The sequence below is a fragment of the Trichechus manatus genome, unplaced genomic scaffold, assembly GCF_000243295.1.
Source record: "Trichechus manatus latirostris isolate Lorelei unplaced genomic scaffold, TriManLat1.0 scaffold00072, whole genome shotgun sequence".
Lineage (NCBI taxonomy): Eukaryota > Metazoa > Chordata > Mammalia > Sirenia > Trichechidae > Trichechus > Trichechus manatus.
The window spans coordinates 10898426-10908828 of record NW_004444008.1 but is presented as its reverse complement, the minus strand read 5'-3'; the positions used below and the strand labels follow the sequence as shown (position 1 = coordinate 10908828).

The following is a 10403-nucleotide window of genomic DNA, read 5'->3' as shown; positions in this document are numbered from 1 at the left end:
AGGAGCCGGGGAGGAGCCGTCCAAGGCCACCTGGCTCCTCCGAAGGAGGGACTGAGAGCGTCTATAGAAGGTCTCAGGACACGAATGCGCTCCCACACCCCAAACCCCGCCAGGACACAGTCCCAGAGAATTTATAAAGTTTATAACGGTTATTCTAATCTAGTGAAAGAAACCCCTCCTTTCTCAAAATTCTCGAGTCCGGTAATGGGGGAATGTTTACAAGTTGTGGGTCTCTCATTCATTTCTATTATGGAGTAATGGAATCCTCAAACGTTACAGTGACTTTAAAAAATGGATTTACTTAAAGTCTTGGGTTTGGCAAGCGACTTTATTGAGATGGAGTCTGGGTCAATACCCTCCCCCCTTGGGGATTTGGACCTTCTCCTGCAGGTTCTCAAATCCCTAGGCTTGAAATGTGTTCATTTTGCAATGCAAACACCATCACTCGGTTTTATTGGTTTTGTTATATTAGCCTCTGAAGCAGGCAATTATTGGTGTGAACATACATTAAAATTTTTTTATCGAGTCAAGAATGTGCAATAGTGTAAACTTGGTGGAAGTGCTGTTGGTGAGAATTCTGTGCTAAGGATGAAATTAGAAGATAAACAGGCCGAGGTGTCTTCGTCAGGAATATCTGCATGCCTCAAATCCAAAAGGAAACAGCAACACAAAACAGACTCAAAACTGAAATTTCTTCTCCATGTAAACTTTTGGACGTAAACTTGATGCTTCAGGGTGGCTCTCTCCTGCTCGGAAGGCTGCGCTATCCCGCTGGCCCCGGAGGTGAGGGATGGCGGAGTCTGAGAACCTGGGCGCTGTAGGGCACGGAGCTTGTCCGCGGCCTCTGGAGATCCAGTTCAGATCCTCCCTCTGCGGTGGGTTAGCGGCCTTAGCTTTGTCGCGCGCTCTTGCCTTTCTTTGCTTACTTGGTAGAAAAAGAGTTCGCGCCATCCACCATCGCTGCCCCAGCACCCGCTCTCCTGGATCCGCAGGGCCCCGCCAGCGTTAGGCGCAGAAGGGCTTGCCGCCGGCCTTGGGCAAGGCGAGCAGCTCCTTGGCCGCACCCGCGGCCTGGGCGTCTTGGGGAGCGGCTGGGGGAAAGGCGCGCGCCAAGGGTGCCGTCAGCACGTTGGCGCCCGCCCCCAGCGAGCGTCCCAGCGGCCCCGGGTCCAGGAGGGCGCCCTTGGCGGTGGCCCAGGCCTGGTTCAAAGTGCTGTGCCTGAGGATGGGGTCGTGGAAGACCCCATCCACCCAGTTTCTGAGACTGGTGACTGGGGAGTCCTGGTGCCTGTCCAGGGCACCGGTGGGGGCAGGGGCCGTGGGAGAGGGCGCAGATGAGACGGCGGCGGGGACGGGGGGGCCTTGGCGCTTGAGCATGCACGATGGAAACTCAGTCTGACTCAGGGCGGTGGCGGCGGCAGCGGTGGCCGTGTGCGCCAGGGACCAGATGCGAGGCTTGGCCTCGAGACCCGTTGTCACCCCGGGGGGCAAGAAGCCCAGCTTGGCCTCGCAGGCCTGCGGGCCGCCCCCTGAGCCCGGTTGCTGCTCGGGCCCCGCCGCTGCGCTTCGGAGGCAGCTCCGGGCTCTCTCCAGGTCCTCGTCCAGGCAGCCTCCGCCACCGGCGGCCATAGGCATTCGGAGGGCGCCGGAGGCCTCCTTGCCCGGGGCACCAGGACCGTCCGGGGCAGCGGGGACGCGCTCCAGCCCGCTGTCCAGGGTCTGGAAGGGTGACTTCAACTCGCACTCGGGAGTCTCCTCTTCCAGGGGGTCGAAGTCATCCAAGTCACTGAGCTCTAGCTCCTTCTCTTTGCTGACGGCTTCTGCCCGGGAGAGGGAGAGGACGGTAAGCGGCGGAGGGAAAGAGTAGACAGATGACGGGTTAATCAGAGGTGTTCCTTCTCCCCTTTTCCTTAAATCTAAACCCAACCTTATGATGCTTGATGCTGATGCTGAGGCTAGGAGAAGCACCCAAAGCCTTTCTTCATACCTCCCATCTCCTGCAGAGGCTCCTAGGTCGAAAACTAGCAACACAATTCCGGCCAATTCCAGCTACGAATTAGCGGGGGAGGAGGGCATCTAGTGTTTTGAAGCGTGATTTTGAATTTCTTTAAGCATGCTCAGATTCACTACCGTATCCCCAACAAGCACAGGGCCTCGCCCAGAGCCTTCTCCTTCATTGCTGCCTAGACCCCCTAAGCTTTGAGTTTGTGACCCGCCCAATTTAGGGGCCCTAGAGCTGGCAGAGAAGGCACAGGGAGCCTGGACCAGCCGCCCCATGGTCTCAGCCCCCAAAGCGCACACCTCCCAACTCACCTTCGTTCTTGGTGCTCTTGAGGGGCTCCTCCCGCGCCTCTTCCTCGCCCTCCTCCTCCTCGCCCTCCCCGTAGGGCCGCTTCTCATCCCCGCACTTGCTCCGCGGCGGCCACGTCATCTTGTTCTCCTTCTTGAGGCGCCGGCGCGCGTTGGCGAACCAGGTGGAGACCTGCGTGAGGGTCATCTTGGTGATGATGGCCAGCATGATCTTCTCGCCTTTGGTGGGGTAGGGGTTCTTGCGGTGCTCTTGCAACCAGGCCTTGAGCGTGCTCGTGGTCTCGCGCGTGGCGTTCTTCCGCCGCGTACCGCTGTCCATGGTTCCGTACCTGGAGACAGGCTCGGCAATGGGCGCCGGCCGCCGCCCTCTGCGACCCGCGGCCACTCGGCGGAAGGCGAGGCCAGCGCGGGCCTCCCTTCCCATCATGGCTCGCAATTCGTGGGGCTGCGATTACGGCCGGAAGCAGATAGCAGCACTCACCCCGGCTGGGCCCAGGCCCCAGCCAGGCTCCCTCGCGGCGGGCACTGCCCTTTGCCTCCCGTGGGCGAAGCCAATATTTATACTAAAGTTACATCGAGCCCTGGCTCCATCCAGAGCTGGGAGTCCTGGGCGGAGGGCGGAGGGCGGAGGGCGGGGGCCAGGCCCAAGCGGAGGGCTCTGCCACTCTACAGACATGCATTTTCTCGAGTTCCTTTATCAGGCTTCTCCTACCCTTTTGATTCCAAGATCATATAACGGAGATGCGAAAGCGCACGGAAACATTTAATACCCGTGGGCAGAAAGGGTCATCAGCGCCCATGGGGAGAAACCGCGCCAAGGCCTCAGTGTACTTTTTCTGGTTAAATGTTTAATCGTCGCCCTGCGGAAGCTGGGGCGTGCTGTCGGGGAGTGGGTGAGGAGGCTGCGGGGGTCTTGGACAGAACAAGGCCGGGAAGCATTTCGGGAGCCCCGCGAGGAAGCAGACCTGGATGAATGTGGCCTGCCAGTCCCGACTCCCCCGACAATCACAGTCACAGCAAGGACTTCAGAGCACCGATGGGTGGGGACCTATTTTAACCCCGGGCTGGCACAGGCGGTCCGGGAGTTGGGACAGGGCGGTTCACATGGTCGGCTCCAGTCTGGCCTTCCCACCCTCCCAGAGGGGCAGGTGCGAGGGGGCGGTGGGGAGGGTTTAAAGGCAGTGGTCGCGCGGGGGGGCCCTCGGGGACGGGGCTAGTGCGGGGGGGCCCCTGGTCCCTCACCTGTCGTATGGATATTGGCCCAGCGGCGGCTCGTAAGGGTAGTAGGCAGCGGCTGCGGCGGGCGCCAGGCCCGCATGCGCAGACCCCGTCCCATCCTTGGAGTCGAAGCTGTTCTGTAGGAAAGGACAAACCTGGGGCGCAGCTACTGGGCGCAGCCCAACCCGAGCCCCTCCTCCAGGCCCCTTAGCTCCAACAGGCTTCTCACGGGCCCCTGAGTAGCCCCACAGCCGGTCCCCCGCGGCCCCTACATTGCTCCTCGGGGCCGGGCAGCGAAGGTACCCATTTCCCGTCCGCTTCCCAACCGGGTTCCTTGAAACGTGGGAAAAACTCTCACAGTGGGGGAGGGGCGCTGGGAAAACGGGGCTGGAGGGGGGAAAGAAGAGAGGAGGAGTTGTAAGGAGGGGGGAAAAGGGAAGAGAATTGGGAACTGGAACGGGGGAGAAAAAGAGAGGGGAACAGGGAGGGAACGCGGGGAAAGGGGCAGAGAGGGGTAAGCGAGGGGGGTTGCTGAGGAGGGGGATAGAGGGAGTGACAGATTATGGACGAGGGAGAGTGAGGGAGGCGGCGTGAGGGAGGAGAAATGGGGAGAGGAGGGGGGAGGGAGGAGAGAAACGGGGAGGAGCTAGACGGTGGGAGAGAGGAGAGGAGGAAGAGGGGGACTGACAAGAGAGGAAAGGGGGATAGGCGGGGTGAGTCAGAGAAAGCCTGGGAGAAGAGAAGAGGGAGGCCCAGAGGAGTGCAGACAGACCAGGGAGGGGGAACAGGGCTAGAAAGAGGGGCAGGAGGTGGGAGGAGGCGAGCGCGCTCAGACAGAGTCAGAGATCTGATTAGAACTTAATAGTGAACCTGAAGCAATAAATACATTAAATATGGCGCCTCACCTGCCAGGGACCAGGCTACGCGGCGCGAAGCTGTGCTCCTCCCACCCCCTGCAGTCTGCGGGGCCAGAGGACTCGCGCCCTTGCCTCCCAAGTGCAGAGAAAGTGGGTTTACGAATCCAGGGGCAGGCGCGGGGCAGGGAGCGGTTTGGGGAGCCCCTCTTACCAATGAGTAGAAGGCGGATGCCTCGGAGCCGTAGGTCACGTAGTTGCCATAGCCCTGCGAGCCACCATAGGGACCCCCGTAGACGCCGAGCGCCGCGGCCGAGTTGAGCTCGTGGCGCGCCGTTGCCAGCAGCCGGCTCTCGTAGACCGGGCAGTAGACGGGCGCTTGGGCCGATGCGGCTGGCCCGGACTCCGCCAGCGTGCGGCCGCCAGACTCGCAGCAGGCGCTCAGGGAGTTCGTGGTCATCAGGAACTGCGAGGAGAGAGGGGCCGCGAGGAAGGCGGGCGTCCGGGCGCGAGGCCGGAGCCCTGGGCTTCGATGGGCCTCATGCGCCGCCCACGAGGGGTGCTGTGTCCCTTCCCCCGGTCTCCAGCCGTCCACCCCTGACCGCGCGTCTCTTGCTCCCCCCGCCCTCCGCCCCTGCGAACCTTTGCGCGCGCCTGGCCTCCTCCCGCCACTTGGGGTTCAGCCTGCCCCGGGCCATAAGTGTTTATCCCACCTCCCCACCCGCAGGAGGTTTCCAAGGCCACGCACGTCCCGCGCGCCACGACCCTCCTTGCCCCAAGTGTTTTCCCGGTTCCCCTGGAGCGCAGTCTCCGAGCCCAGGATCAAACAAAGCAGGGAACGAAGACCCCACCCGTCGGATTTTCTAAGGGCCCCCGCCTGCCATGGGTATCTTGGTGTCCCCCGGCCGGGCGCGCGGGGCACAGACCCTGCTCCCTCGGAAGCGCCTGCCTGTGCCTCTTGCCGCGTTCCCGCTTCCCCGAGGCCCTCGCGGGGCCCCCTTACCTGGGGAGCCGAGGAGTAGGGGTATCCGAACTGCGGGTAGGACATGGTGGGCGTGACCTGGGGCCGGAGGGCGGGGCCAGCGGGGTCCTGGGCTTGGGCGCCGGCGTGGCACGGCCACTGCTCCGGGGCCGCGGACTCCTAGGCACTGCGAGGGCGAAGCCGAACCCTCGGTTAATTCTTCCACGAGCGCCGCAAACTTTTTTAACCGGGTAAGAAAGTGAGCCTCGGTGGCCGCAGCGATTCTTTTAGCCTCGCAATCCGGAGCCTCGAGGGGGCTCTGGGACCGAGCGGCCTCTCCGTGGCGACACAAATACATATTTTGCAGAAAAAGGAAAAAAAAAAAAATCAAGGAGATGCGCAAAGCCGTCAAGTCAGATGTGCTCGGATTTAAGCGGCCGAGGCGCTGACGTCAGCCCCACGCCGCGCAGCCCGGTCGGCCGCAGACGCGCGGGTCACTCGGTCCGCGTGCCAGGAGCGCGCGGCACGGCCTGGGTGGGGCGGGGACAGGGCCCAGCGCGCAAGGCTGGCGGAGGGGCCAACGACTTTAACAAATGAATTCCATCCGAGGAATCAATATTGCCCCGACGAACGGTGTTTTCTCCTTAGTCACCCGAGGATGGGAGGCACTTTTAATTAGAAATTAATTAATGAGCAGCTGCTCCTTCCCACCCCACTGTAATCATTAGTCTCAATTACAAATGAGACTTATGAAGGGACACACGAGTGAGTCTTCATTTAAGATGTAATCAACAGTTAAAATTAGCCCCGCACTGGTGGTAGGCAGCCGGTAGGCCTCCGCTCCCCGTGAGCGTCTCCCCCGGACCACAGAAGGGCCGCTCGCCGGCCTCCGCGCACAGCGCCGGGGGGCAGCGCGGTGCCCTGCGCCTTGGCGCGCCTGTCGTCGCTATTATTTAACGGGGACGTCAGCAACGCCTCCCTTTGGTGCCTCCCCGCACTTTCCCACCAGTTTGAACCCTACACCGGTTCTGGGTTCCAGAACCAACTGCGGCCGCAAGAGTGTCCGCCTCTGGAGGTCAAAATGTCCCCAGGTGTGTGTGTGTGTGTGTGTGTGTGTGTGTTCGGAGCCCTCCCTAGAGGAGGCCACCCCAGGTGTTTCGCGGCCTCCCTAGACCCTTGGCCGCTAGCTCTGTCACTCTAGGCTGCAGAGTGTCCCCGGGGAACGCCCCACCTCAGTCATTTCGGTTCCTACTCGGCTCACAGCCCCCCTTTCTTTTCCTTCTCCCTCTCCCCGCCTTGGCACGGGCTGCTCTCTTTCATCGCCCGCTGCCCCACGCGGCCAAGCCAGGGGCTGCTAGACGTCCCAGCGCGCTCCCAAGAGCCGGTTTTCCAACTCAACCCAGGCCCTCCCTCTTCTCATGGTGACCTGGGGCTGGGTGCCTGGGAAGGGTGCTGGGCGTCAGGCCCAAGAGCCTTCCCAGCCCGGGGCGTACTGGGCGGCCGGGGAGCGGGCCAGGTGCGCATCCCCCAGCGGCCCAGCCAGTCTCAGCCCGGGGATCTCGACCGAGTCCAGAGCCGTGGCCTGCGCTCTGGAGGCAAGGAAGCGCCCGGACCGTCTCGGACTTGTCCCTGCCTTTCGCGCCGCCGCCCTCAGGGGGCCGGGTTCGGCCCTGCAGCTGTCTCCCCGCTCGGCCCCCCGCGGTCGGCCGGGAGGGGAGCCGCGCGCGGCGCTGTGCAGACTTGCTCGGAAAGATTCCTGGGTTCAGACCTGTGAATCGCCCCCGGGTCACCCTCTAATTAATGATGACGTTCTCGCCCTCTCCCCAGCTGCAAGCCTGCCTCCCAGAAACGAAATCTGCCGGCTCTGACAGCTCGGTTGAAGGTGATTGATGACTATCTGGAGACCACAGTACACATCATATAATATCTGCTGCGTAATTGCTTTAATTTACAGATGAAAATACGAGCTCTCCCATCCTGCTGGACCGCAGCCGGCCACGTCCGAGCTGCTTGCAAAAGAAAACCATCGGAAATAATGAATAGCCGCTCCATGCAAATTATTCAGACAGTTTAGCGTCTGTAGCCGGGAGAGATATATAAAGAACACGAGTCAAATGACATTAATAATTGTTTTTGAATTCTGTATTGATTTCGTGGCGGGCCGTGTTTATTTCTTTCTCACCTGAATTGCTAATATCACCTTCCTGTAAATAATAAGAAACTAGCCACCGGGGCTTCTGGGGTGGAAATGAATCTCTCAGTCTGCTCTCTCCCTCTTCCTACTCCGGGTCCTCCCCTCCCCCAGTCTCCCTTCTCCCAATTCTTCCAGTTTGCCGCTTTTGCTGAGGCTTTGGCTGAACATCTCCGACTTTCCATTATTTATTGTTTACAAACAACTCTCTCTCTCTGCCTGGCTGTGAGGCCGGGGCGAGGGAGGGATGCTAGGCAAGGGTGGCCGAGGGCCGGGGAGCAGGAATCGCGACGGAAGGATGGCATTCATTAGCGACCTGTCTTTTCCTCACCCCCATTGCTCCGGCCGCCTCTGGGGCGGGTGAGGGTCAGTGGGGCTCCCCTGGCGATTGTGCGCGCTCAGCCCGGCCAGGAAGCAAAGCCACAACCCAAGTCCCAGCGGCCTGCGCCCTGCGCCCTGCCTCGGGGCTCCAGCTGGCGATGGCTGGCCCACAGAGGCCTGTGCACTCATTTCCTGTCCCAGAGACCCGGAACCTGGCTCCTGAGGAGCGACGCCCCTGAATACGCGGACCATTCACATTCTGAGCAGACAGGCTCACCCCCGAAGCCTGGGCTCCAGCAGTCTCCACCTCCCCATGTCCGCAGCCGGCTGGATCCGTCCTTGGGGGCCTCTGGGGGGGGGGGTTACGGGGGATCCCTTCAGCCATCGCTGCAACATTCTCCTTTTTTCTTTCCAGCCTGTGTGCCAGTCCCCACTGGCCAGGCCCGGCGGCTGGCCATGTTCTGGGGGCCACCCTCACTCCCTGACTCCAGAAACTCGGCACAATGAGGCACAATGTCTCCCCTTGGGCAGGCCCTGCACCCTGACTCTCGGCTTCCTGCCGGTCGCAGGTTCTGGTTGGCCGTGTGCGGGCCTGGCCCAGCCACCCTGTTTGGGGAGGCTCGCTGCTCCCAGAGGAGCCTCGGGACTTCGCCAGCTGCTCATCCAGGCCGGGCTATCCAATCCTGGATGCACGGTCAGCTCTGCGGTCTCCAACCAGGCCAGCTCACACCCTGGGTAGCCCGTTGACGACCTGAGAGCTGGCTGAGGCCCACTAACCGGAATCGGGGTTACTTTCTGGGCCGTCCGTGCCCCCAAAGAAAACACAGTAATAGTGATCCAAGTGCCTTTTCATAAAAAGGTTTGAGCCGAGGAACCCGGCCCGGTTTCCTCTCCTTGAACAGATGGAGCAGATTGTCAGCACGTCAGATATCCTCAGTTCAATGTGCCTGTATAGACGCGGTATGCTGAGCCGGCGTCCCTAGAAGGCCGCCCTGGGTTCTAAATACACCTTGAGTAGGTTTGTCAGAAGCCGCGGGGCTGCCCACGGACAAGGCAGCAGCTCGGCTTCAGTGAGGTGCCCCCATGGGCCTGCGAGACTCAAAAGGAGCCGAGGGCCAAGGGCCCTCAGCAGGCCGCACAGGGGACGGAGGACGGCTAGCCCCTAACGTTAGGTGCTCATGGGCCACCTTTTTCGCCTTGGGCTGTAGGTGACGGCGTGGCTCTGGCTGTGGGATCTCAGGCCGTGGGAACCTTAGATGGACGCTGGGGGAGACAGGCCGTGCCTGACCTTTCCGCGGGTCCCGCTGGGACCTCCCTCCTGCGCCCACCTGAGCCCAGGCGGTCCCAGCCGGTTCCCAGAGTAGTCCCGGGGGCCACCACTACCCCGCGGTACCGAGAGCCCTTCAGGCTCTATCCGGCCCAGCAAAATTGACCCCAGCCAGAGAGCGGAGGCGGATCCCAGAGCACCAGGCAAGGCCTTCTTTTCAGAGGCAGAGGCCCGAGCCCTGGAGGGCGCCTGTGCCCACCGCTCGCGGACGCCCGGGGTGAGCTACTTTCTAGATCTCCACGGCGCCACACTCGCGAACCCCGAGGTTGGCAGGTCATTCATTCGCATCCCTTACCCTGCGTCCCTGCCGAAACCAGTCGGGCGAGCTGCAGGGACCAACATTGACTCCCTCCTCCCCGAAATGCCCACTCCCTGCGGCTCTCCTGGGCTCGCAATTCCCGCGGGGCGCCGCCCGAGGCCGGAAGGCACACAGTCTGGGCGCCCGGCCGGCGCCACTGAGTCCCGAGGACAGGCCCCGCGCCCGGCTTCACTCCCTGCTCCCTGCTCGCCGCGCCGCCCTCCGCGCCAGGCTTTCTCCAACTTGCAGTAAGCGCTGCTGCCTCCAGAGACCCCACCAGCAGGCAGCAAACTTTGTCCCTTCCCGCGCTGGGGCGATTCTCGCAAAGTTTGCACTGCCGAGCCCACTCCTACCTGCGATGGGGACGCGCCCGCCCGCGCCGCTCGGCGCCGGGGCCGAGGTGAGCAGAGCGCAGCCGGGACGCACCAGGGAGTCGCCGCGCCGCCGCCCGCGCCCCTCGGCGGAAGCGCGGAGCCTCCGCCTCCTCGGAAGGGGGGAGGGGTCTCGGAGCCCCGGGGTGTGGGGGCAGCCGCGGGGACCTCGCCTACCTGCTGTGGCGCCCGGCCACTCTTGGCCGCCCGCGAGGGCTCCGCGCGGCCGCTCGGCGAGCGCGCTCCAGTGGGAAGCAGGCGACAACTAATGGAGACATTTCCAGGCGGAGCACCTGGCGAGCGGAGCGCGCCGGCGTCCCCAGGCGCCGCGGTCGTCAGCCGAGTCCGCACCGGTGTGACGTGGGCGAGCGAGCGCCGCTGCTCCCACCCGGCCGCCCATTAACGCTTTCCCCCGCGGGGCCGCAAGCTGCCCAACTTTCCCCTTCGAGGCGGCCCCGCGAGCAGTTCCGCGGGTGGAAGAGCTGGGATGCTGGGCGCCCCTGGGGCGGGGGCAGGGACGCTGGGGATGGCAGGGAGGGGGACACCGAGTTC

At 62.7% G+C, this 10403-nt stretch overlaps 1 protein-coding gene across 1 annotated transcript; it reads right to left on the bottom strand.

The window, feature by feature from the left end:
- Nucleotides 1–1005: 1005 nt before the first annotated feature.
- On the bottom strand, nucleotides 1006–5430 carry IRX4 (iroquois homeobox 4). The gene is made up of 5 exons (XM_004380278.1): nucleotides 5386–5430; nucleotides 4597–4848; nucleotides 3553–3665; nucleotides 2314–2639; nucleotides 1006–1820 (listed from the first exon to the last, which is right to left on the bottom strand). Exons 1-5 carry the CDS (start codon nucleotides 5428–5430, stop codon nucleotides 1006–1008), a joined length of 1551 nt encoding a protein of 516 aa, XP_004380335.1.
- Between the last annotated feature and the right edge of the window lie 4973 nt (nucleotides 5431–10403).

Coding starts and splice junctions, on each gene's coding strand:
- IRX4 (XM_004380278.1), bottom strand. CDS start 5,430: ATGTCCTACCCGCAGTTCGGATACCCCTACTCCTCGGCTCCCCAG. Junction 4,849..5,385: donor CCTACTCCTCGGCTCCCCAG/GTAAGGGGGCCC, acceptor CTCTCCTCGCAG/TTCCTGATGACCACGAACTC. Junction 1,821..2,313: donor CAAGAGCACCAAGAACGAAG/GTGAGTTGGGAG, acceptor TCTCCCGGGCAG/AAGCCGTCAGCAAAGAGAAG.